Here is a 26,766-nt window from a genome sequence, read left to right as displayed (position 1 = left end):
GAATATAGCTTTAGGTTTACATTTTAAGCACGTGAGTTGCATATCTACAAAATATATAAATTGTGACAATATACACATTCGAAAAGAGGAGGGTTGTCGTTCTTTTCGTTCGACGCTTTGTTGAATGTGGGTCGTGGATCGGAATCTATTTCAATCCATAACGTAAGATATCTTAAAATAATCAAAAAATGACTGAAACTCTTCAATTAAGAGGGACACTTCGGGGACACAATGGATGGGTTACCCAAATCGCGACAAATCCAAAATATCCGGATATGATACTGTCTTCTTCACGTGGTAAGTAGCCACGTAGCGGTTTACACGTTGTCTAGCATTATTACTACTATTTATTTGCATTTCTATTGTATATATATATATGTTCATCTACATTCGTACAGCTTCTCAAAGTATTTTATCCATTTATATTTTGTTAATTTCAAGGGAGCAGGTAATTTAACATACGCAAAATATGTGTAAAAATTTATGCATTTTGTTTGTAGATAAAACTTTAATCGTATGGAAGCTGACACGTGACGAAGCCAATTATGGTATTCCTCAGAAGCGTTTGTATGGTCACTCTCACTTTATTAGTGATGTAGTGTTATCGTCAGATGGTAATTATGCTCTATCTGGTTCATGGGACAAAACTCTTCGACTTTGGGACTTGGCCGCAGGTCGTACGACACGACGATTCGAGGACCATACCAAGGTGTGAAATTTTCCTTCTGATCTATGGTCGTCGCTCTTCACGAGATACATGGAAGCTTTTTTTTTTCAATTTTTTTTTTTATATTGAATGCCATTGGCAGAAGATGTAACTACGTGAGTCTCTGGGAAATATACTGAAGCTTTTTTTTATATATTTTTTTATATTTAATAAATAGAAGAGGTGGGCAATTAAGTATATAGTATTGTAAGTACTGACCACATTTGATACACAAATTTATGTTGCCAGCAAGTAATCAATTGTATAAATTAAATAACTGTGTTAACAGGATGTTTTAAGCGTCGCCTTCTCCGTGGACAATCGTCAAATTGTTTCTGGTTCTCGAGACAAGACAATTAAACTGTGGAATACTTTGGCTGAGTGCAAGTATACTATTCAAGATGATGGACATACGGACTGGGTTAGCTGTGTACGTTTCTCTCCAAATCATTCCAATCCCATCATTGTTTCTGCAGGCTGGGACAAATTGGTCAAGGTATGTTAAAGCTATATAAAATACTAATATTTATTTTAATCATAATAACATGATGTATATACTTTTATTGAACATGATATTTGTGAGTGTAAGCGGATATGGGACTGATTTTCGAAGTTGTAAACTATTTAATAAAGTGTTGATTATTTTTGTTTTTCACTAGTTGTATAATAATTTGCAGGTATGGAACTTAACAAATTGTAGACTGAAGATCAATCACAGTGGACACACTGGATATCTTAATACAGTTACTGTCTCCCCTGATGGATCGCTTTGTGCTTCAGGCGGCAAGGTATATATTAGAAAAATATAAGTAATGTCATCTTAGTATGATGCATATTCTTGCAAAATGTTTAAACTTCTAGTTATATAAGAATCTTTTTAGATATCAGTTAAAAATTGTTTTTTTATTTGCAGGACTGTAAGGCTATGTTATGGGATCTGAATGACGGAAAACATCTCCACACCTTAGATCATAACGACATTATCACAGCTTTGTGCTTCAGCCCTAATCGTTACTGGCTGTGCGCTGCATTTGGACCTTGGATCAAGATATGGGATCTTGAAACCAAAGAAATGGTTGAAGAATTAAAACCAGAGGTAGTGTCTGCAACGAGTAAAGCAGAGCCACCTCATTGTCTATCTTTAGCGTGGTCTACTGATGGACAAACCCTTTTTGCCGGCTACTCAGACAATACTATCCGTGTTTGGCAAGTTTCTGTATCTAGCCGTTAAAGACTTTAGACTGGAATAAAATAAAAGCAGAAAAAAAAGGAACAAGTGTTTAATTTATTTATACATATACAATGCTCTTACAAAACAATGATTAAAAGTCTACTTTTCATTAGGTTTAGAGTTTTTAATCTTTTCTTCAAACTTCTCAAATTCTTTTTTTGCGATTTGATCAGTTTCATCCTCCACCTGCACTACTCCAAGCACTTCTGGAATATAAAATTGCATCATATTTTGAACTCCATTTTTTAAAGTGATCACGGAACTTGGACAGCTTGTGCAGGAACCTTGCATTTTCAATTTCACTATGCCTTCTTCGAAGCCCTATAACCAGATATAATACTGGAGATATAGCTAGTTTCACAATTCATAATTTCTTTATTCCCTATAATTAAAAGCTACTTAAAAAGGAGTGAACTAAAGTTACTATTGCAGATTTATATCATATTATATTTATATTATAAATATAAAAATTTGTTCTAAAATACAAATTATTGTTATTTTATACTTTCAAATTACTTTACAAAATGATGTAATTTTACGTTCATGAACATCAGGTACTTATGTAGTTCTATGCCAGGACAGCTAACTTTAACTTATGAAAAGATATAATTTTAACAATAGCTGTATATAAATGTGTCATATCTTTTAATTTAGAAATGAAATTGAATCTCTTTTTAATTTATAGAGATCATTTCATATGGATTGTGAAGTATTTTATAGTTAAAATGTACAAAAAAGTTAAAAATTGTTAAAAATCTAATTTTATATTTATATCAGATATCACAACTATTGTAAGACAAATTTTAACAGTTATGATATAACAGTTAATACTCTTAACTAAAAATTCTTAATTATACTGATAATCAAAATAAATTTTAATCATTTAATTTTTTAAGAAATTACTTTGAGATTTATTGATAACTGGCCTCCATTTAAATAAAGATTAATTTCTATGACTTTTTTCCAAGAAATGTTTAAAATAATTATTATTTTCGACTCCTGATTTATATTTATCGTTTTTCATGTATTAACTATTCAACAAAATAGGAATAAATTATTACACACCATAAATACAATATCACCTCCATCTTCCTGTACTGTCGGTCGTATTCGAGTATCCAATAATTCTTTTATCATTTGTACTATTTCACTATCATCCTCACTAATTTCTATAATAAATAAAGTATTGTTAATCATATAGAAATATTTTTGTTTTTCAACATACAGTATGTCTTAAATATCTACACGTGATTAGTTTTGTAAATATCAGGAAGGAGAAAAAATGTTTCAGATAAAAGTTGTTTGACTTTATGACGGTAATTTTGTGAGATATTTCAGGCAAATTTATAATCCATCTATTCCAAAACATGTCTGTTTCAATTAAATCTTTTCTTTTATAACTATGTATTATCTTCAGGTCACTTGAAAATAATATTTTGAGTTTGTCTGCGCCTGTTCTTTCATTACATTTGAACAAAAATGTTTGGTCTTTTAGTTATAAAATAAAGAATGATCTCTAAGTAAGCTTACAAAATTTAAAGAGAAAGTGTTTGATATATATTACCATATTTTACTATATATTTTACTATATTTTACTATATATATATATATAACCATATTAAAGCAATAAAAAAATCTGTTTATATGTTACATTTATATACCAATTATTTAGAAAATGTTTCAAATGAAAGTTATTAATTAACACTCTGTATACATACCACTAAATTGAGAAATACATAAAATATCTATTAAGTTACAAATATATAGATTATTTAGTCACACTATATAAACGATTTTGTATGAAAATTGACAAATAAAAAGGAATCTCACGGGTATCTGTTGCAGGCTGTTCATCGGTTAATATAGGTAAGCCAGTTGCAAAAAAATCCATTATGACAGCAAATATTTCTGGTTTCAATAATTTCCACTCAACATCTTCATCAGCTTTTGATATTGTAATAAAATCAGGACCAAAAAATACAGACTTTACACCATCAATACGGAATAACATTTTTGCAAGCGGTGAACAATATGCATCTGTAGCATTAGGAAAATCCTTAGTTTGACCTGTTTCTAACACTTTAACTCCAGGTATAAATTTTAAACTATTTGGATTTGGTGTGTCTTGAGTTTGTATAAACATTGTACGATTTTGTATAATATTAAATGGTTTTTTAACAGGAGGTAGATTTGATCTTAATACAACATTATTGTATTTTGTATATATACATGCAACACAATCTTTAAAAATTCTGCAACATTAACAATAAATAATTTAATATGTAATAATATATCACATAAATAATCTTATATTATAAATAGTAAAACAAATTAATAAATAATGTAATTGCGCAAGTCATTAAAGTTTTTATATTTATATTTATTTATTTGTCATTTATATTTAAAATTTTTCACAAATTAAGAATAAAGTTTGATGGCTTACTTCGAATATTGATATGTTGTTGAAGACGTACGTAATAATTGTCGACTAATAGGTAACGTGTTTCTTAAAATTTTATCCATTATTGTTTCGTTAATTACTTTTCATTATAGAGATCTGCGGTTAGTTTCTATCATTATTTCTTGTCTTCGTGCTTGCTTTCGCTTATTAATGTATGGATTATTTTTATTGTTTGCGCAATTTCACGTTATTATTGTACATATTAACAGATGTGGCGCCAACAATCGACAATATTTTATTAATGTTCATATACAATTTTTAAGTGACAACTAGGTCTTTTAATGCTTTAAGGTTATGTAAATCTAATAACAAATACAGTACAAATCATTGTATACAATACAAGGCTGGCCACGATCATATAAACAAGTCTCGACATTCGCTAAGGAGAACCATCCGAAAGTTGAGTCGTGTCTAATCGTAAAAAATCAACATGGAATTATCTCTGTCTGAGACATTTATAACATGCCACGCATGCGCAGAACTATAACCTTCTTGTCTTCCATGTTGATTTTTCACAACTGAATACGACTCGGATTTGGAATCGAACTGGAACTCTCGAACTGGATCGTGGAGCTGGCAATTCGTCGAATTATTTGCTAGTGGGCGATGTCTTCTTCCCCCATTTCCATTTTGAGTGTTGCGTTCGTGCCGGTTAATAATGTTCTAGTCTAATAATATCCCTAATTTAATAATGTCCTTTGGATGGCACGAGCTGTCCCAGTTTAGAAAGTAAAGTTTGCGGAAAAAGACAAACGCCTTAAAACACTAAAGTATTAAACTCCGGAGTGCGCGGAATAAGGCGTGGACTTCTATCGAAAATAAGTAAGAATTGAAATCATCGCTATCTGATGAGAAGGGTCCTTTTTCCTTCGCAGTTCTCGCTTAAGAGGACTATAAAGTTTATATAAGTTTATATAGGTATAAAGTGTATATCAATGTTTTTATGGGTGTCTTTATTATTATTATTAAGTCAAAAGCTAAAAGCTGCTAAACGTGATTCAAATATTTAAGCTTTCGTCGAACTGACAAAAAGATAGACGGCCCGCTCGCTCGTGCTGATACATAAGTCTGTAGCTGATAACCAAATTGAGTTTCGGTATTCCGAAACTTCGAAACTTTCTGAAGTCCGAGCAATACGGGTATATCGAAATCCCGCGCGAACCTGTTCGAACTTCTCCCGATCCGTTCCGATCTTTGACATACACGTACGTACTCACACACCTCAAACAAGCTTTTTTCTCTTCGCGCTCAATCATGCATCGCGACACACAGCTAGGATTGTCTGGAATTCCGCTAAACTTCTGTAAATAGTTAAGAGATTAGAAACTGGTTTCTTTTTTTTTTTTACACATAGTTGGTACCCGTCTTTGTTGTTTGCGCGAACTAATTTCTCTTTGCTTTCCTTCAACTGCGCGCGAAGTTTCATAACTCAATAATCCCTCATTGTAAAACTTGTATTTTCTAAAACTACAGGATTGCAAAAAAAGTTAATAATTTTTGAAGCCCTAATGTAAGGTAGTATTATATTATATTAAATTATATAATTATTTAGAAATATAATTTTCTTTAGTTTATTAAAATAATTACATTATTATCAATAACAATAAGGTATATTTAATCTAATATAAAAAATATTAGAATACAACAAAAATGTGTGAACAATTGATTGAATAAAGTGCGATATTTTAAATTGTGTTTAGTATATTATTTAAAATAAAATTATATATATAATAAGTTCTTATAAGTTATATATATAAGAAGTGAACATTAATTTTAAGCAATTCAAGATTATGTTACTTAAGATTTAAATAATAATCATTTAAATAGATTACAATACTTCAATATTAAAAGAACTTGGTTCTTCTATATAATGTAAGTACTTTGGTTGTAAATTATTATTTATACAAAACTTCCTCATTGTATTTCATAAAAAGGTTATGTAAAATTTTGTTAAGAAGCTATAGAGTTACAAATATCCAAAGTATGTAATGTAAAATGAAGTAAAAAGCAAGTGGAGATATGTACAAGTTGATAAATGTGAAGCAGCAGATTGCGGAGAATCCTTTTGTTTACCAGGTTGCAATACACATAAATCCTCACAATCTTCATCCTCGCATATATCACAAAGTGTGGCTTTACGTGGCTCATAAAATACTCTTGCTCTTCTTGCTAATCATAGAAAATTATTAATAGATTGAGATTCATAAATTATATCATATAATAAAATTAGAAAATTGAAATTAAAAAGAATATATTAACTTATTTATGATATGAAATAATATCACTTAATATATTGACTGCCATGAGGATCACTAGAGTTCAGAAATGATGGAATTGGTTGAAGTATTTAAATTAAAGAAGCAGTCATATATTCTTAAGATTTGTAATATTTTTAATATAACTGTAATAATAATAATGCAAGAAGTGTGAACTTGTTGATGTATTACGGCCTCGTGGATTTTTACGAAATCTTTTTTAACTACCTTATTGTGACGTGCATATAACAAGAAAAATAATAAGAACAAACGATCGGACTCTAATGATCTTGAAGAAAATGAAATACCAATTTGATATTACTCGATAAATAGAGTTGAAATATAACAGTTTTGAGTGTAACAATAAATTGGTTCGAAAGTCATGCATATTTAAAATTTTACTCTTTTACTATTTTACTCTTAACCTATTATATAATTTCTCGAATTTAGAATTTATTGTTTACTTTTGGGATATTTTTAAGTAGAAAAATATGAGGTACAAAATATTGTATAGCTTACGCTGTCTTATGCATTAAAGATAAATCTTTAAAATATTAATCTTTGTTGACACTATAGGTGTTCTTGCTGTAATATCGATTGATTTATTTATATTTTTCCGACCGCTGGAAGGTGACCGCTAACTCTAATCCAAAATGATATTTTTTAAATCGATTCATAAATCAAAGACAACTTTTGTTGAATCAATCGACTCCTAAACTCAAACCCCGTTATATTTTATTTCCGTTCATTGTTCATCATCAAATGAAGTTTAACTATGGACATTAGTGTCCGATCATAGGTTTTTATTACCTTACCCGTTATATGCATGCAACAATAAAGTAATTAAAATAAAAATTATTTTAAATACTAATAAAAATAAAATAAAATAAAAATTAAATAAAGTAATAAAAATAAAAAGTAATAAAAATAAAAAAAAAATTTCGTCAAAATTCATAATCGCGTTACAAATCGACAAGTTGATCATATAAAGTACTAATAGAACCATAAAACGTTTTAATTAATTTTATCAGGTTCTTCCAAAAGTTTCTTTCGTTTTATAACGAAATAATAGATGCACAACATTTTTTATTTCATGAAATTTTTTTCTATTGGAACAAAATGGATCATACATAATTCAATAAAATAATATAAAACAAAAAATATTCTGGATCTATTATATCTTTATAAAATGAAAGAGACTTTTGGGTCAACCTAGTATATTATAGCATGTAGAAAAATGTATTGTGCTAAAATAAGTAACATTAGTACTTTGTTCTTTGAGCAATCAACATGTTAATAATGAATTATAAAATAATATTTTATTATTGCATATTATTATTATTAACTTACATGAATCGTAATAATCATATATAGTAACTGGTACTGGTTTCTGTTTTGCCACTTTATGTGTCCTGAATGCGGACACTGTAGGGCAGTATTCTTGCCTGCTCATCTGTAAGATATTATTTGGTTTAAAATTAATCTCAGATTGTTTAAAAATATAAATACATATTTTGTTCTATACCTCATCAAAGTATAATATTACGACCGTATCTCCGTTCTTGGTTTCTACTCGTTTTACATTTTGTGACACTTCAAGACTAGGTAATGATTCCTTATCTACTGTAAAACCAGAAGGTAAACTGACTTCCATCACAACCATATTACTTTCGTTTGCTTCCTTAGTCGGAACGAATCTAATAATAAACATGTTGCATTAAATATATAATAATAATATTAAATAATATTTATAGAATATCAGAGAGATAAATATACCCAGAACAAATTGAAAGTTGCAAATGATTAGCATTGGAATTTTTATCTACTTGAGGATCCAAAGTAAACAGTGGCCATGCTCCAGTTACATTTAGATTATATTTGTATGTAATTTGAACTAAAGCAAATCCATTTCCGGTGGCTGTTATACCAATCAACCGTGTCTTCTTTGGAAGCTTAGAAAATAATAAATATTAGAATCGTGTACTACTTACACGTAGAATACATTTCTCAATTTTAACATTATGTTTATAAGATTCTTTTTTTTTTTGTTTTATCATGTCCTTGTAATTATTTTTCTTAAGGTGATTAGTTATTACACTATATTAAATGCAGTTTGAATTTACCATTTGTTTTTGAAGTATCATGGAATTGTTAGGATTTATATTCATTTGACTTTGTCCACCTCCTTCGTACAGGAATATTATAGAAATGACATTAGTTTTCGTTACTAATTTTTCACCTAACTTCGCCAAGGCTTGTATTCCAATTACGGTATCCTAAGAGTTGTTAATAGTATGTACATTTGCTACACTCTTCTAATTTACACTTTAATATTTACCTGTGTGGATGCAAAACCACCTTCAGCATTTCTTTGTTTTACAAGCCATTTCATTATGGGTATAGAATCAGCGACTAAATTACGCCTTATATAAGTTAACAAAGTATAGGACGTCATTTCAACATCGACAGATCGTGGTAAAGAATGATACCACGGATTTTTATCGTTTGCTGGTATAGGTTTGCTCCACCATTTAATATCTTCTTTTGTCATGGCTTTAGATTCTAGCAAATTAAATGCTGCAGTCTCATATGGATGTTTTGCTAAGTTTAAAGCATATGTACATATACTCAAAGCATAAGTATCATTTAGATCATTCATATTACGAACAATGTAATCAATTCCTTTATTTATAGTGTTTCTATATTTTCCGTTAGAGTCCTATAATACAGAATATTATAAAGGTGAAGAATATGTATTTTATGTACTCAACTATTGTATTTTCAAAAATTAATATTTCATTTTTTTCACAATTATTCAATAAATTATTGTACTTACTGAATTTTCAAGAAAAGTAATAAGAGTAAATGCTGTTAATGCAAGACCTTTTGCAGCTCCACCTTGCATGTCTCGATGACTAATTCTTCCTACTTCAGGAAAACTTCCGTTAGGAGCTTGATTATTTGATAACCATTGTAAAGCTTCATCTATTATTCTGTCTTCAATTGGGATGTATGCAGCAGCTTGTTTGAAAGCTTTTGCCACAAAGGCAGTAAGCCTAGCAGATAAAATGTAAGTATAATACAAAATGTTACAGTATTAGTGAATGTAACATAACAATTCAATATTTGTATACCATGTACTTCCATTACTATCTGACATGCCAAATGCACTGAATGATCCATCATTATGTCTGTAAGTTAATTCTCTTTGATAGCCTATTTCCATATATCGAAGAGCTTTGCTTTCTACTGCATGTGTTAATTGATTTGTATTCTATAAAGAAATTTCAATACAAATATATTTGCGATTACACTATTTCTCTAATGATATATTATTACGTATATATTATACATCTACTTACTTTGAGATAATTTAATATCATTATATTTGGAACAAAATTTAACATATTCTGTTCTCCACAACCAGATGGCAATTTAATTAAATTTGCCAAATTCATAATACTTGGACCCAAAATATCGCCTGATAAAAAGATATATAATTTAATATCAAATTATACATGTACGTATATATAGAGTGACCCATTTGCAGTGATACACGCAATTATCTTTCAAACTATTTGTTATACTAAAAAATGTTTCAAATTAAATTTACTTTATTTCGAAGGAAACATCTTGTGATGGTCACAAATCTTATCTAGGTGGACATGCCTTCCAGATTTCAAAGTAGTCTTTGCTTTTTTTAATGGAACTATATATATTATTCGAATCGGCGTATTGCCCATTTTATGACAAAATCACCGTTCTATGTGTTGTTGTTCCAAGGTCATTCAAGCTCATTTTTTACCGTTCAAAACTTATCTTTGTTAAACATTCTCAAGATTTTATTTACTGGAATTTATGTTACAATTATTTCGAAGGAATCAGTACTATTGTGACTAGCAGTATGCGTTCTTCGTTTCGATGCAGTTCGATTCGCAATTTACGATCGCTTCTTGAACAATATGTTTACCGGTCGTTGGATAGGAAAAAGAAGCAGGATGCCCTTTCCACCAACGTCTCCGGATTTGATACTTATAATCTTTTTTGTTGCGGTGTTTCATAAAAGATCAAGTTTGTCGGGAAGAACTCATTACCCCTGATAATATGAAAAATCATATAAAGAATAACTGCCAACAAATTTTTTCTAAAACATTAGAGAGGGTGCAACTATCTTCTAAGAATAGAATAAACCAATGCATTGATGTTCCTGGTTATCATTTCGAATACAGATGATAAGGGACAATTTCTAAATGTTAAATGAAGGTAAGTTTTGAAAGGCTATAAAAGACCTTGAATGATTTTGTTCCACCAACACATTATAGGTCAATGAATTAGTCACGGAACAGGCTACACACTTATCTGAACAAAAATATACAAATCCATTTAAAATAATAAATATCACTTTGAAATCTAGAAGGCATGTCCATCTAGATACGATTTGATAAAAAAGATCATAACATGTCCCCCACAAAATAAAGTAAGTTTAACTAGAAATATCTTTTTGCATAACGAACAGTTTGGGAGATAATTGCGTGTATCACCTCAAATGGTACAATTAGATACAGGGTGATTCTACGTGAAAATATAAATTGAAAATATGAAATAAAATTTTTTTTATATAACACTTTGTTTCTGAGAAAATCAACTTTGAAAATTTATCAAGTATACTTGAACATGGCTAATTTCGAACTGACAGATGTAAATAATCAATAGGTTATTTCATGTGTAAAAATAAGTCGAAAATGTGCAATAAAATTTGTTCATAAGACGCTTTGTTTCCGAGACAAATAAATTAAGAATTTTATCATAGACGTGTATTAGGATAATTCTTAACTAAGAATTTTTAACATGTTCATATCCTATTTTTTTTTAAATGAAGTCTTAAACAAAAAATCTTGTTCTACATTTTTCATTTATTTTCGCATTTAGAATAACCTCCTAACTTGTTTACTCATACCTTGTCGATAATTAACTAAATTTAAGCATACTTGACAAATTTTCAAACTCAATTTTCTCGGAAAAAAAGCCTCATATAAAAAAATTGTATTCCATATTTTTGATTTATTTCTGCATGTAGAATCATATTTGACTAAACTTGAAATTTTACTAAACCCTTCACACCTTCATGAGTATCGAAGGTACTAATCAAAATTTCAATAATTGTGGAACATTACCTACTGCAGATATTTCAATATATTCTGAACCTGGTACAGCATTTTTAGGTATATCAATTGTAATATTCATCGATGTATTTGTTGTACTTCTAAGATCTATGAAAGTAGCCCTGTTTACATATTGAGTTTCTCCTTCAGCCTGTGCATAAATTAGTAGAAAAGTTCAAATTCACTTTCAATTAGCGAAAGATAAAAAATAATTTTATAAAGAAACACTTTACTTTAACAAGTAATTTACGCTCAACACTATCTCCAGCTAATATACTATTTGCAGTTGCCTTAATCGTAATGTATCCCAAGTCTCGAGGAACAATCATAAAAGATACGCTGCTTCCGGAATTAGCTTTCACTTCTACCTTTTTCTTACGATACAATTCTAATTCTAGAAAATTTTTCATAAGTTATGTTTATGTTATATACTATAGTTTGTACAAAATATTTCGAAATAATAAAATTTTAATCTCACTTGGTACATCCTGAACTTCGTTGGACATTTCTGCAAAATCAAACTGACCCTCATTTGTTAACAGAACCTCAGCTACAACATTTTTGTTCATATAATTGAACACCACAATTTGGATTGCAACAATTTCTCCTCGAATCACAGAGTAAGGAAATTCCATAGAGATGAAAAATGGTCTAAAAACTTTTAACTGTAAAAACATAAATTCTTCTTTTTATATTTATATTATGGAAATTTTGCAATTATTTATGTAGTCATTTTATATTACCTTTCGTGGCTCTTCCATAAGGCCTAATCCATGAACATCATTTACAGAAAATGCAGTGAGCACCCATGATGTAATTGAATCTGGTACATTTCTTTTCAGCTCATTTTTTCCTTCATATCTATTTTCAATTTATAGTTAATTTGCATTTTAATTTTATTTTGAAATACTATATCAATATACTTCAATTATACACATAAATAATAATTTACAAATTTATTTTAAAAAAATAAATCTGTATATAATATTAAATTTAATGTTTCTGGAAAATTAATAAAAAAATTCTTCCTAATATGGCTTATTCCTTCAAATAAATACGTTCTGTCTATAGAATATTCAGTACTAGATGTATTTTATAAAAATTCGTTAAATATGATAGAATAAACAATTGAAGAATGATACAATCTAAAGCAATTTAAAGTATACAGATATGAATGATATCTATTGGCTATTACTGATTATGTATGCCAATTATACAGAGTTAACAGAGTAAGTCACCTAATTCTGTCATCCCAAATTACTTGGAATTACTTGTATGTTGTATTAAAACTCTTTCGAATAAACGTCATATAGTATCAAAGTGGTGTAAAATATAATAATAAATTTTTTGTTATCTTATCTTTTTTTAAGATATAAAGGTCACATTGATTCAAATATAAATGTGTAACATTTGAACCAGTAATTTGAAAGAGTATTTTAAGAAACTATTAAAGTAAGTACATTAATGAAATATTCCCTGAATAACTTTTAATATAAAAATGCTTAAAATTTTATCCATTACAATTTAATACATGTTCATAGTCAATAAATGTGTGCGAATGACACAGAATTTTACTCCCATGTAACATTCAAATTGCAGAATCAAATGTTGCACATTATATATAGAAATTTAAAATAATCTTCATATCTTGATAAGAAAGCAAAATAGCAAAGAAACTAATTATTATATTGTATGTCCTCTTAATATCATACAGCTTTTTTCATAATAATTTACAAATAATTTAAGGTAACAAAGTTAGATGATTCACCATAAGAATACCCAAAATATTCCAGCTTTGATTTATATAAAAGTAACTTGTACAAAATAAAGCATGACCCATGAACGTCATTTATAAAATAATGTATACAAAGCGTGTACGTAAAGCTTCATAAACTGAAAGTATATGAGATAAATACCCTGCAGAAAAGTTTGTAAAAAGCCAGGTGTTTAAGATGTCATGCATTAGGAATACACGGGGCTTATTCCAAACAGGAGGTGGGATGCGAGAGAAGGCATAAGGACCTGCCAGTGGTGGTCTTGTTGCTAGTTTGTGCGTAACAGGTGGACCAAGGTCTGGTCGAAGTGTGGATGCCCCATGAGGTGAGCCTGTTATTCTACCCTCCAGTATTCCCGATTGTTCTGTAATCCAATTCTATATATTGTATTATATCAGCACAACCAAGGGAATAAAAAAAAAAATAATATAAAGATATTGTAGAAATTAATCTAATTTCTTATTATATTTCATTTAAAGTACCTTAATTTTTTATATTCTAAGTTATATAATAATACTCTGATTTATGTTTTTGGATATGAATAGATGATTACATTGCAGAGAATGAAATATGAATTGTAATAAGTCCATCACCATAGCACTAAATCACATAAAGCCATTATTGAACAAATATTAGTAAATTAATTTAAAAGATGATATTATATATTAAGTATTTTTAGATAGTTAGCACATAGAAACATTTATATTTACTTAATGAGTTATATCAGTGTTGTTTTGATGATAAAAAAAAGTTCTCAGCGGATAAAAATTTTCAATGGCATTACCCAGCATCAAGCGTTTGCCAAAGCCAAGTTTCAGGGAAATTCTTGCGTACTTTCGTCTTCTCTGATGGCAATGCAATTGAACTGAAACTTCCAGCAGCTGTTGGAAAGGCGAACTCTACACCAGATCTGTAGTATACTATACAGACATAAGCCTTGTTAAGTAATAAGTACGTGATCTGATTAACTAAAGATTTGATAGTAAGTATTACATGAAAAATTAGATTTAAGAACATCCTTCTCATTCTACATTGCAAATGAATAAAATGTTGTTGACTAAATATGTTATGGTATTAGAAAATATTTAGTATCACGTGTAAGAGATAAGAAAATGATATTAGTAATAAACTTAAGCCATATAGAAAGCACTTTACTTACGAATTTGAAAATTTTCATGGACATAGGCATTTGTTATAATGATAGCACCGCTTTCCTATCAAACAATATATATTTATATTAATATTGATAAAAAAGTATCAAAAATCCATCCAAATAAAATTATTTATTTATTTACTCTGAAAACATCTTTTGCTGTAGCTGAACCAGGATTCCATAAATATCGATCAAAAACCGAGTTTGCATAAGGTGATTCATGATTATTATCATATGATTTCAACTCTTTATAAACTTGTTCCTGCGAATAATTAAGATATATATTAAAGTATTATTTATAATTATAACAAAGCCTAAATTAATGAGAATTATTTATAATACTACGTACATATGAAATATCGTTCCCAGATTTTAAAAGAATAGATCTTTGATCTACACCTAATAATCCAACATATGAATTTGGTTTTGAAGTAATAACTAAATTGATATCATCTCCTGGTGCAACTTCTTCAGATGCCATTTTAATATCAACCTTTAATAGAAATTAAGATATCAGATTCAGATTTATCAATTCTAATTTTTATTATAACTAATTCGTCAAATTAACTTACAAAATTTTGAAGTAGTCCTTCTAGTTCAACATCTAAGGCATCTGCAATGATTTCTCCATCATTTCCTATATAATATATAATTACATGTGCAGTAGGAGCCATGACATATGTTGCTAAGAACCTAAAATATATTTCACGCTTTGTAGATAAATAATAAACGAAATAGATTACATCGTAATTAGATATTAAAAAATATTTACTTAAAACTTGTTGTATGTTTATTTTGTACATATATAGAACCTGCATCCAATATATCGCCACGTCCAAATATCTCGTAATTAATATATTTCAATAGAGCTGTAGAATTTACTTCAATTTCTACATCTCGATTAACCTTATACAAGAATATCATATTCTTTTAATGATGATTTTCATACTTTTAAAATAATTTAAATAACATAAAGATGATCATACCATAGGTTTTTCAGTTTTCAAAACAGCTTGTATATATTCATTATTCTGAGACATAGCTTGGTTTGTTGATGGGAACCATTCATGAAGGTTTAAATATTGAGCCTATTTATAATCATTTTTTTGGTGGTTATTGTTAAATCATTATTTCTATTATTAATTTCAGTGGTTTTGTATCTACTATAATATTTTACCTCTATGTTTAAAGGATATGACATATTATCATTAGTTTTTGGTGGATAAAAATCCAACTTTACCATTCCATTTTCATCCAACATACCAGTAATATTCGTGTATGTGGACTGATTATCAGTAATGTAAGTATACCCATATTTTACCATAACAAAATTTTTGTTATCTCTCACTGGTGTTCCATCATGATATGTTAACTTTATCTATAAGAAGTTTTCTCATATTATATCTATAATATTTAAAAGAGAATTCAAATTTATAATGTTACGGGTAATTTTGACTACATACAAATGCTGTATACTTTAATCCTGGTTTATAGTATTCTGATGTTTTTATCAAATCCATTGTGTATTTATGTTTATGTAAGGTTATATGTGCAGAAGTATTCTGTCTTCTACCAGTTAAAGATTCTTCTACTGTAACATCAAGCATAACTGGTCTTTCATATTCATCAGTAAGCCTATTAAAATTGAAATTAAATTATATCTTTTCTCAAAAAATATTTAATAACGTTTTTTAAGATATATATATATACCTTAATTCATCATGAATGTCAAAATCAACAACTATTTTCCCATTTATTGGAATTACTTTTCGTATAGGCTGTTGGTATATTGGTTGGATAACATCAGAAAATATATCAGGATATGCTGTAACAGTTGCTTCTCCTTTCACTGGCTTACCATAAGTATACCTAAATGATTTGCACTTTGAAATAAATAATTTTTGTCAAATCTTTTAGGAGAATACTAAGACATCATTAAATAACATCAATGACGCTGTTACAATTGTGGAATAGGAATCAATTTAAAAAAATTTGCAATATGCTTTTAGGAACTTACAGAAAGTTTACTTAACTATTAGAATTCACTTACTTGGCATAGATTGTTGCAGTGATTTTTGATTCCTTAAATGTAAAATGTTTAGGAGCATCAATTATCACTTCAAAATTAGGTAATACATATTCAGCAACTTCAAAATCTTTTTCAAATGTTTGATCACCAATATTTGCTGTAATTTTCCAGGTACCTAAAACTGGGTACTCAGACAATTCGATTTCTGCATTAAAAATTCCATGGGTTACAGATGGATGATTCCATTGTTTAATTCTATTTCCTTTACCATCCTATAAAAATGTAAATTCAAAAATTTGTCTTATTTGTTACATACACTGTATTTATTTAAAAATACTTACTACAATATAGATGTTTACTAATCTTTCAAGCGTTGGCCTAAGTCTGGAGTCCAACAAAATACATCGAAACATAACTTTATTTCCCGGTTTATAAATTGCTCTATCAGTTTGAATAAAGACTGAATAACTTTTAGGAATAAATTCTATCGACTTTGACTGTGAAAATTCTATTCCTGTTAAACCACGTGCAATTAATTCATATTTACCAGGAATAATATCATCAATCTAAAATTTAAAAAGAAATTAAAAAATGTATTATTATACTTTACATGCAGAGAAGTTAACAAACTTGAATTCATTTACTTCAAATCGTAAAATTCTTGTACTGTATGGTTGTACATGTGTAACTTGGGATATATTGAATACTTCTCCTATTCTTGAATTATTGTCAAATGACCCAGACAGTTCAATGTATATTACTGATGGTATTGATACACCAGTAATACTTACAGCTACATGATATTCTGAATCAGGTCGTATTACCTTTGGAGCTATTATGCTATAGTATCTTTAAAAATATATTACAAAATTTGATTATTAAGCTATGTTAGATAATTAATTATATAAAATATTTGATAATACAATGTTTAATATATGTTTATCATATTTATTATTTCAATTAGATATCTAATAATGTATAATTAAAATATATATATACATACTGTTCTGCAGTAACATTTAGTATTAAATAGAATAAAATAACAATATTGAACCACTGCCAATCCATTTTTATAGTCACTGTAAAATGAAAAGAAATTTAGGTTAGAATATAAAATGACAAACAACGTTGACAAATTAATAAAATTACTAATAAGTAAATCTTGAATAGCACACTGTGCATAAATGTAGTAGCATATATAAATAACATAAACAAAATTTAGTATATTATATAGTACCTACATATGTACAATGACAGAGATAAAAGTTATTTTCACTATGAGAAAAAATCTTATATCTTGTATCTTAAATCGTATATCTTGATTGTAAATATAAAAGATGATCGTTCTATTATATAATTTTGTAATTATCGACACTTCAAAGTGTCAAACTGGTTTTTCCATTGGCAATTATGTATTTTTTAATGATGGCACAATGATTTGTGAGCACAATCATGTGACTAAAGCAATGGGAAAACCCAAGAGCTAAGAATTTCATTTTGTCAATATTAAAATGTACTCTTCAATCTTTTATCATTGAAATATTCAGAAAAATGGTTTTGTTTTACTTAATATACAACGATTAACGCAAATAAATTTTGGAAATTTATGCATTTAAAATTTTTATAAACATATTGCTCAGTCATTTATTTTAATAAAAGCTACTTATATAAATTATATTGAATAGATCCTTATTTTATAAAATCACATTATAATAATTCTAATATATGTATACAAATCAATGTAATACTTATAGTATTTATATAATATTTTACATATTACTCTGTATATCAAAAAATTTGTCTTTCTAATCTTCTACTCTAATCTATACTTGTTAATAATATTATGTTCATACATATTTAAACATACAATTTATAATATAACATATAATTTATGATATATAATTATATTATTGGCATATAATTTTGTACAATTTCGTATACTCATTCGTAATAGTCATTAATAGCGATGAATATATCATATATTACTATTATAAATATTCTTAAATTGATATCTTGGGTTTAATATATCATTTTCTGATTACAGAATTCATTTCTTTTCCTCATCTAACAAAATTAGTAAAATTATTTTAAAAAATGAATTTTTTAACATTAAAAAAAAAATCTCGGAATTGAATTGTGTTTCGAAGATATTATTCAATTTTTATCTAATACGTTTGAAAATATAAATAGTTGTTATTTTAAATATATATTTTGAAATTTATAGTCATATCATTTTCTTCCAATTATCTTTTCAGTTTTGTGTTAGATTATTTTATGATACATTAGTTACGTTCTAAATAAAATACATCTGTCAAACATTACTTATTTTTCTAAATGGACCAACGGAATCTATGTACATAGTTATTGATTAGAAAGTAGTACGACAGAAGTTTACATTTTATATATTCTCCAAACTCTATTACTTGATAAATTCATACGGATTTTATAATTCGATCACAAATTCGGAAAATATACATTTTAACAATTTTAACAATTTATTTATTTAAGAAGAAAATACATGTCGTAATTTTTACTAATAATATATAAATGAAAGGATAATTTATGCTAGGATCGCGTCATCTTACAAAACAATTCTGAACAGTGACTCACCTCGCCGAAGGATTTATTTTACTTGTATTTTCAAGTATATTATTCTGGTTATGATATGATATCACGGTCCTTTTGGAAAATGAAACTATCGAAGAAAACAAAGTTGCAAAGCTTCCGATGCAACAGTTAGACAAATACTAACAAGCATTACCAATCATGGTTCGAAGAAAGCAAGCGAGCAAGTGCAGGTTTCCCTTCCTTCTGGCTACTTCACTTCTCCTGTATATATCTGTCACGTTTTTACCGTTATGGGAGTAAGAAGCCAGCCACCGAAGTATCACTGTTGTAAAATCTGACTCTGATTATCCGTTTGCACAACTTCAATATCTTCAATATCATCGCGAACTATATTTTTCAATAAACCACAAGTAGCTAAAAATGTATCCTACGCTACGTATTGATGATGTTACGATCTTTTATTCGAAATTTATCATTGTACGTGCTATTCTTCCTGAATTAAGCCGTTCAGAAGTTACATTGATCAACTCCATAAATCGAAAAATAGAACAAAGTGATGACATTGAAAACATTATTTTCTAAAAATTATTTTAGAATTTATTATTATATATGCCACCTCCTTCCAATAAATAAGTTTATGTAAATGAATCGTTTGTTTTTTAGGACCTACATAAGTAATAAAATCTAAAAATATACATATGTATAAAAAGTACAATTGATCAATTTGTTTTTTGAGAAGCTCAGTTAATAACAAATCAAAAATTGTATAAGATGACATTAATATATTAATATATTCTTTCCTCGATTAAGATTTTATACATTTATAAAACATTATTTAGTAAACAGAAAAAAGACTAAGTAGGAAAATAAGATAATTTTAATATTTTCATAAATTTATTAGAATTATTTATATGAATTTTTTGTAGCTTTTAATTTCATGGAAATCTTAAAATTACTTGAGAACATAATATATGGTAATATCAATATTTTTTTATTTAATTGTGGAAAATTTGTTTGCTACTAATTATTTATGGATTTTTATACAATATTGCTCTACTTTTACTAGACTTCATTTATTGACCTTGACATGAATTTGCGACATAGTTTAATGTGTGTCACGTTTAATATGAACGAAATTACACAATTCATATTTTCTAAACGGACAAATTTTATTCACAAATAAAAAAAGTTAATTTTTAAGAAAAAATGAAGCTTTTCTTCATGGTGTTTGATGTAAGATACTAAAAATATAAGAAATGTATTAGCCATCAAGGATACATTTCTAATTTTCCAGAATTATGAACCTGACATGTGCATACATACGTGTTACTATCTACATATGTAATATACATAGCAATAACAGAGAAAAAATGTAACAAGTATTTACATGTTTGTTAAATCAAGCAATAGATAAGGGGCAGTCTCAACCTTCGCGTGCATTTGTCATATTCGCATTAAGGTGATCATTATCTTCTTCTCTGCAACTTCCTCTCTTCAACAATATATATATATATATGATTGTATTTGGCAGTAATATATGTATGTATATAGTACGAATTTATAACTTCCGTATTTGTCATTAAATGAAATAGTTTTGATTAATAAATAAATTGGTTAAACTTTATTTTAAGAGACCAAAAATTATTAATTTTTTGATTGAAAATACAAATCCTAAATCGAAAAATCCAGTGATTCGAAAGTTATGGCTATGTAGAATTGAGGAATTGTAAGATATCTTAGATGTTACTTTGATATTGTATTTCTTTTACCTATCATCTGATTGGTCTGCATAGATGAGCATTGAACTGAACTTCACCGAAAATTAGTTTGTACTAGCAACCGACCGCCTCACGGTAGTCTGAGAGTAATGAATTAATGAATAACCTAAATCTAATTCAACCTTCACGATTAAAAATCCCGTCGCAAAATGGCCGCGAACTACGTGCATTTATTTACAGCCAGTAACTCACTAATTTTAACGAATCATAGATAGAAGCCAATATGGCGTCAAAGTAATTGGTAAAATACCCTAAAAATGTAAGTCAATTTTACATAATCATAACTCTTAAATCAGTGAGTTTCTCACCTTAAAACTTGTATTTTCGAATTTTACACGTCATAAACTACAAGATTGTAAAAACGGTCAGTAGTTTTTGATCCCTTGAAGTAAAGTTTATCCAATAAGTTATTTCGTTTCTAGGATAAAAAATTTTAAAAATCACATGTTTTAATACCATCATTCATACTCGTACTTCTATTTGTTTCACAGTACAGGTGCTGCACCATGCAGCCAAGTGTTGAGTTTAATTGACATTAGCATGTACAAGAACCTATGTATTTAAATTTAAAGTTGGAGATCTGCCCTGTTTAATTGCATACTAGCATATACAAGAACTTATTTAATTGTACGGTTCTACGGAAAAGTTTATATCTACTTTTCTATCCGATTTTTTTTTTTTTTTTTTTGAATATTCTTTGTACAATCGTCAACATAGACAAACGTCGAAGTAAAATTACGCGAGTTTGGCATTACCGAATCTACAAAACGTGTTGTAAACATGGCTACCTTGAATTCGTTTTTAGCATTTTCTTGCACAATAAAGTAATTGACGATTGGTTCTTGTCTATGCTAGTGTACAATCAAACAGGGTAGATCCCCAATGTTATAGGTTCTTATATATGCTAACGTAGATTAAACTCAGCACTTGCCCGTATGGTGCAGCACTAATCCGGGAACAAATAGGTCCATAAGCGTGAGCACTCTAATTTCCTCTTTGATATCATAAATATATATACATAGGTACAGTTATTAGTGATTCCAATGCTTGTATACGAACGATTTGATATATCTTATAGGGAATGATAATAAATAAAAAAATTTATTGGTAGATTTTTATTTCAATTATTTATTTCCATTTCAATTTGCATTAGTTTCTATAAATTATATTATCATTTATTAAAAACTAATACACAAGTTATATAAATTTTAGATAATAAGATTAAATATTATACACTTCACAATTAAATATTTTTAGCATATCATTAGAAACATTTTATTGAAATCTATCTGGCAGTGTATTTAATATAACTTAATTTATCAAAATCTTTCTAATGATACATTATAATATTTATAATATTTATTGTATGGCTATATTTATAATAGTAGTAAATTACAGTGAATCATTTAATTCCTTTTTAAGTGCATCATCGAAGCAAGATCTCTTTGTCACAGTTTTCAATTGTTTATATGTTTTTCTTAATGTATCAGGATCGATTAGAAATCGTTGCCAAAGAATAGCCTTTTCTCGCTCGAAGTTTGTATCTGCCTTCTACAATGAAAGATTTAAAATATTATACAAATAAGATAATATATATACAAAACAAATATATATTATTTATCAATTTACCAATCGTTCTTTCATTTGATTTCTGATCTTTGTCAAATCGTTTTGTATCTTTTGTATATTATTGAGTGCTTCGCTGTGATTTATTTCAATATCATAAGAAATTGGTTTATATGTATGTGTCGGTCCTTTCTCAACTTCGTTTAAATATTGCGAATTTATATCATTTTCCCTAAATTATAACAATTTAACACTTATTGTACCCATTATAATGGTAAATATTGGTAAAAAATTAATACTTACAATATTTCTAATTTGTCAACTTTTGAATTTAAATAAGTTTTCAATAGGTTTTTTTTTTTAATTTTATTTTCATCTATGAGATCATTATACTTTTGCAATGCAGAATTTAATTGATGTGTACTATTGTCACTACATACCATCGAAAAAAAAATTTTGTGAAATGAATTATGTATTTTTGGTGAAGATACAATGGCAGAATACTTGTTTTGCAGTTTCTGCATACTCTCCTACATATAAATGAAATTTCATTATAAACTGAAAATGCATTTGTTTTGTTTTGATAAATGACTTACACATCTTGTAGATGATAGTGAATATTCTGTTGTAAAATAGTGGTAAGCATCAGCTACAAATTCAGAAACATTTTTAAGACACTGAAATTGCACTTCCATCAGCATTCGTAATAAATCAGTGTGCACATGACCATGTTCTCGTGCAAGAAACCGTAAGTTTCTAAGTTTTTCTAAATGATTTTTTGTTCGTATAAGTCTCGTATGAGCATCCTGTTTTAAGATCTTAGTTATTTCCAATTCTGAGAATTGTTGCACTACTTCTGTTAACTGACGTTCTTGTAACAAAGTGATATTTTCTTCTAAAAAATCTCTTTTCCTAGTTACCTTTAAAATTTCTGTTCTAATTTTGATTCATAAATGTAATATTCATTAGAAAATAGATAATGTGCTTAGTAAAATAGTTATACTTAAAGAGCTTTCAAGTACCTTAATTCAGAATGTTTGGGTACTTTCATATCTCCTAAATTATATATATCTTCTATATAATTCAACATTGCAATGTATGATTCCTCTTGTACTTTTGCTAGAATTTCTTCTATTTTCGCATTAGTTAAGCTATAAAATAAGCATCTCTTTCAATCAATAAATACAAAGGATATTCAACTTATTAATAGTTATCAATATTAATTACTTTGTTTTACATAATGTCAGTTCCAATAACTTTTCGTTATCCATAGTTTTTTCTTTATTACTGTTAATTAAGGAAACATAATTAGAATCAGTCTTTTGCTCTTCCTCAGATGCATTTCCAAACTGTCGTTTTATATGAACATCTAAGTAATGATTATATAGTTCTATAGTTTTGGTAAAAAGTTTTAGTGGCATTTGAGTCCATAATAATGGTCTTCCTTTCTACAAACACAATATCATTATTATTATTACATATATTACTAATATATATCAGAATGCGTCTGAAAGTTATGTACAAACAGACACGAGTTAATTCCTTATAAAGAGATAAGGGAAAAGTATTGAATAAAATTTTAGTTGAGGCTTACAATTAGTTTTTGAGAAAATCGAATTTGAAATTTCATTCTGTTCCATTATGAATTATTCGAAGTTGGGTAGTACAAGGAACATTATGTAATAATCCTCATATGAAAAATATAAATAGCATTTCCTAATTAAGATATTCTGTTTTTTTCTTATCTTTCATTTACTAGGAATCATCTCGTATCCATTTATACAGAGTGTAACCAAATTATTTGTCATGGCTTTGGTAAGTGATTCTACAACTTTGGATCGGTGGAGATCTCTTAAAAAAATGGGCCACAAAATTGTCCTTAAGCATAATTTTCAAGATCAAATTTGATAAATTACTTTGTTTCACACTATACATAACTTTCAGATGCATCCTGTATATATATTATCATAATATAAATTATGAAGATATTTTACAAATTACTCACATTTTCGGCTGCGTCTGCGTAAACGTTCACAAGGAACTCAACTTCTTCAAAAAATTGATGATTCTGAGTATCGAACTTTTTCATAATTATGGAACATTCTTCATATGCTCTATTAGCTTTAATATTTTCTCTATCCAAAGATTCTTCTTCCTTTTCTATAGTCTCATCTAATTCAATTTCTAATTTTCTGCAATAATGTATTACTTTATATAATAATATTAATCTTATGTATGTGCAGAGCTAAAAATCATAGTGACCTAAATCAATATGTTGCTATTTTTTATAAAATAGTGTCCCGTGTTTAATGTTGTAAAAAGCTAATTATGCTTTTTCAAGTTATGAAAATATATTACAATAGAAAATAAAATTATAACTTAAGTACTTATAAAATTAAAGCAATTATACTGTTAAGAGTTTAAATATGTAATTAAATTTACATTTAATCTAAGGTAATATATGTACATAAATAGAAACACATAATGATCATATTACTTTAAATTTTGAATCCCATTTTGCAATGTATAAATATAACTTTTGTCTTCCTTATATGAATTCTTCACTATTTCATATTCTGCAAACAAATCATCGATATTTGTGTCATCGAAAAAAATGATTTTCAATAAATCAGGATAATCTTTAGTATTTTCCTCTAATGCATGATCTAATTCTGAACCTTCTACCCATTCATTCATTTCTTGGAGTTTATTTTTTCTGAAACACAAATTATTGAAATTTACTTTTAATTGAACTTAAAAAAGAAGTTTTTGGTAATAGTGAGCAATTTGGTCAGTATCTCCAATTTTTTTCATACTATAATGTGTTGAAGGGGGTTGTTTAGAAAGCCAAACTATAATTTAAAAAATGTCGCAAACAATTATAAGTACTTTTAATTTTAGGTTAAAACTAATCTTAATCCTATCTGTATAAGCCCGAATTAAGTGAAAGGAAATATAATCAATAAACACTTAAAAAGGAAGCTTAATATTTATTTAAAAAATAGTCAAATAACAAAAAAATAACAAGTGAAAAAATGAAACTTCGTAGTCGCCTGCATTGTTGTCGGTGTCTAGCTTATTTGTACTCCTTGGGTTAGAGTTAGGTTTAGATTTAGTGAACGAATCGCGAAATACAAATGACAAGATTCAATATTCAGTTTGGGTTAGATTTAAGTTAGGTTTAATTTTAGTTTAAAATTAAAAGTATTTATAATTGTTCGCAGCAGTTTTTTAAATGATATTTTCCCTTTTTAAAGAGCATCTTTCAACACATTACAACAGCATGGAAAAAATTAAAGATACCGATCAAGTCGCTCACTATTATGAAACTTTATGTTATTGTAACGTAAATAAAATTTCAATATTTATTATATCATAAATGAACAAAGAAAATCTTCTAAATCAAGGTTTGAGAAAAATATTTTTCACAAAGAATGTAAACTATTCATTATATATTTAAAATATTTTATTTTCAAAGTACAAAAATATGGTATATATTATATTATTTTATTTTGTTTCTAAAACCTAAATTCATAATTTTAACTTTCATTCACATATATATACGAATGAAATTAGTAGATTTTAAATGGATTAAAAGGCTTAAAAATATTCGAAGTAACTTACATTTGAACATCCTCGTTTGAAAGAACGTTGACATTATTTACATTTTCGCAGAACCATTTTAAAAATGGTTGTAGCGAAGGTTTGTCGCAAATTTTATCTAATATTTCTGGTGTAACAACGTTCGAAAGTTCCGAACGTAAATTTCGAACTTTATCATACAGAACTTTACCAGATACGTCCATGATCACGATCAGGAACACGGTTATATGTATGTCAAGTCTGGACAGTCGTATACATACACTGTACATATGGTCTTGATACTTATATACCGATGGTATAGAAGAAATCATCCGAAAATTTAGTCGTGAAAAATCGTCTACATTGAAGAAAAGAAGGTGCTTGTTCTGTGCACGTTTGGCATGCTGAATATCTTAAATAGAAACACAGACACTCTACTCATCTTTGTTGATCTTCCATATTGATTTTTCATTACTAGATACGACTTAATTTTCGGATAG

At 27.8% G+C, this 26,766-nt stretch overlaps 4 protein-coding genes across 11 annotated transcripts; 1 reads left to right on the top strand and 3 right to left on the bottom strand.

Moving 5' to 3' along the window:
* The first annotated feature begins 70 nt into the window (after window positions 1-70).
* LOC126868097 (guanine nucleotide-binding protein subunit beta-like protein) lies at window positions 71-1,982 on the top strand. Its single transcript, XM_050623311.1, has 5 exons — window positions 71-297; window positions 501-709; window positions 996-1,202; window positions 1,384-1,494; window positions 1,620-1,982. The coding sequence occupies exons 1-5, from the start codon at window positions 189-191 to the stop codon at window positions 1,935-1,937; spliced, it is 954 nt and encodes a 317-aa protein (XP_050479268.1). The 5' UTR covers window positions 71-188; the 3' UTR covers window positions 1,938-1,982.
* Window positions 1,972-4,795, bottom strand: LOC126868103 (NFU1 iron-sulfur cluster scaffold homolog, mitochondrial-like). The gene is made up of 4 exons (XM_050623324.1): window positions 4,381-4,795; window positions 3,768-4,189; window positions 3,003-3,106; window positions 1,972-2,258 (listed from the first exon to the last, which is right to left on the bottom strand). The coding sequence occupies exons 1-4, from the start codon at window positions 4,458-4,460 to the stop codon at window positions 2,037-2,039; spliced, it is 828 nt and encodes a 275-aa protein (XP_050479281.1). The 5' UTR covers window positions 4,461-4,795; the 3' UTR covers window positions 1,972-2,036.
* On the bottom strand, window positions 4,479-21,268 carry LOC126868075 (thioester-containing protein 1 allele R1-like). 7 transcript variants are annotated; one of them, XM_050623248.1, is made up of 29 exons: window positions 21,110-21,268; window positions 19,534-19,662; window positions 17,776-17,851; window positions 17,417-17,621; window positions 17,114-17,338; window positions 16,794-17,044; window positions 16,454-16,612; window positions 16,207-16,378; window positions 15,921-16,121; window positions 15,730-15,831; window positions 15,516-15,649; window positions 15,316-15,436; window positions 15,093-15,236; window positions 14,886-15,005; window positions 14,750-14,804; window positions 14,375-14,510; window positions 12,559-12,676; window positions 12,294-12,480; window positions 12,049-12,209; window positions 11,828-11,966; window positions 10,016-10,134; window positions 9,788-9,927; window positions 9,490-9,709; window positions 8,992-9,372; window positions 8,777-8,929; window positions 8,430-8,605; window positions 8,179-8,350; window positions 8,004-8,106; window positions 4,479-6,567 (listed from the first exon to the last, which is right to left on the bottom strand). In XM_050623248.1, the coding sequence occupies exons 1-29, from the start codon at window positions 21,129-21,131 to the stop codon at window positions 6,365-6,367; spliced, it is 4,524 nt and encodes a 1,507-aa protein (XP_050479205.1). In that variant the 5' UTR covers window positions 21,132-21,268; the 3' UTR covers window positions 4,479-6,364. The 7 variants fall into 7 exon arrangements, with proteins under 7 accessions (XP_050479205.1, XP_050479204.1, XP_050479209.1 ...); XM_050623247.1 differs by lacking the exon at window positions 14,375-14,510 and adding an exon at window positions 13,732-13,954; XM_050623252.1 differs by lacking the exons at window positions 14,375-14,510; window positions 21,110-21,268 and adding exons at window positions 13,732-13,954; window positions 19,383-19,467 and having other exon boundaries at window positions 19,534-20,064.
* Window positions 20,200-26,598, bottom strand: LOC126868088 (HAUS augmin-like complex subunit 3). Of its 2 annotated transcripts, none has more exons than XM_050623291.1 (10): window positions 26,309-26,598; window positions 25,182-25,400; window positions 24,690-24,876; window positions 23,912-24,132; window positions 23,707-23,835; window positions 23,281-23,620; window positions 22,988-23,214; window positions 22,748-22,916; window positions 21,427-22,669; window positions 20,200-20,832 (listed from the first exon to the last, which is right to left on the bottom strand). In XM_050623291.1, exons 1-9 carry the CDS (start codon window positions 26,596-26,598, stop codon window positions 22,511-22,513), a joined length of 1,941 nt encoding a protein of 646 aa, XP_050479248.1. In that variant the 3' UTR covers window positions 20,200-20,832; window positions 21,427-22,510. The 2 variants fall into 2 exon arrangements, with proteins under 2 accessions (XP_050479248.1, XP_050479249.1); XM_050623292.1 differs by lacking the exon at window positions 26,309-26,598 and adding an exon at window positions 25,501-26,001.
* Window positions 26,599-26,766: the final 168 nt, after the last annotated feature.

This window comes from Bombus huntii, chromosome 7, assembly GCF_024542735.1.
Source record: "Bombus huntii isolate Logan2020A chromosome 7, iyBomHunt1.1, whole genome shotgun sequence".
Lineage (NCBI taxonomy): Eukaryota > Metazoa > Arthropoda > Insecta > Hymenoptera > Apidae > Bombus > Bombus huntii.
Note: the sequence above shows the minus strand (reverse complement) of the source record. Positions and strands in the feature narration are given on the sequence as shown.

What these genes read in the sequence shown, in the direction of transcription:
- LOC126868097 (XM_050623311.1), top strand. Translation starts at nt 189, where the DNA reads ATGACTGAAACTCTTCAATTAAGAGGGACACTTCGGGGACACAATGGA. An exon ending in GATACTGTCTTCTTCACGTG is followed by an intron (nt 298 to 500) that starts GTAAGTAGCCAC and finishes TTTTGTTTGTAG; the next exon opens with ATAAAACTTTAATCGTATGG. An exon ending in GATTCGAGGACCATACCAAG is followed by an intron (nt 710 to 995) that starts GTGTGAAATTTT and finishes CTGTGTTAACAG; the next exon opens with GATGTTTTAAGCGTCGCCTT.
- LOC126868103 (XM_050623324.1), bottom strand. Translation starts at nt 4,460, where the DNA reads ATGGATAAAATTTTAAGAAACACGTTACCTATTAGTCGACAATTATTA. An exon ending in ACAACATATCAATATTCGAA is followed by an intron (nt 4,190 to 4,380) that starts GTAAGCCATCAA and finishes TTAATGTTGCAG; the next exon opens with AATTTTTAAAGATTGTGTTG. An exon ending in GAGGTGATATTGTATTTATG is followed by an intron (nt 2,259 to 3,002) that starts GTGTGTAATAAT and finishes ATCTGGTTATAG; the next exon opens with GGCTTCGAAGAAGGCATAGT.
- LOC126868075 (XM_050623247.1), bottom strand. Translation starts at nt 21,131, where the DNA reads ATGCAGACCAATCAGATGATAG. An exon ending in GCAGACCAATCAGATGATAG is followed by an intron (nt 19,663 to 21,109) that starts GTAAAAGAAATA and finishes ATTTTACAACAG; the next exon opens with TGATACTTCGGTGGCTGGCT. An exon ending in CTAAATGTTACTGCAGAACA is followed by an intron (nt 17,622 to 17,775) that starts GTATGTATATAT and finishes ATATTTTTAAAG; the next exon opens with ATACTATAGCATAATAGCTC.
- LOC126868088 (XM_050623291.1), bottom strand. Translation starts at nt 26,598, where the DNA reads ATGATTTCTTCTATACCATCGGTATATAAGTATCAAGACCATATGTAC. An exon ending in TCAAACGAGGATGTTCAAAT is followed by an intron (nt 25,401 to 26,308) that starts GTAAGTTACTTC and finishes TTTGTGTTTCAG; the next exon opens with AAAAAATAAACTCCAAGAAA. An exon ending in CACTATCATCTACAAGATGT is followed by an intron (nt 23,215 to 23,280) that starts GTAAGTCATTTA and finishes ATTTATATGTAG; the next exon opens with GAGAGTATGCAGAAACTGCA.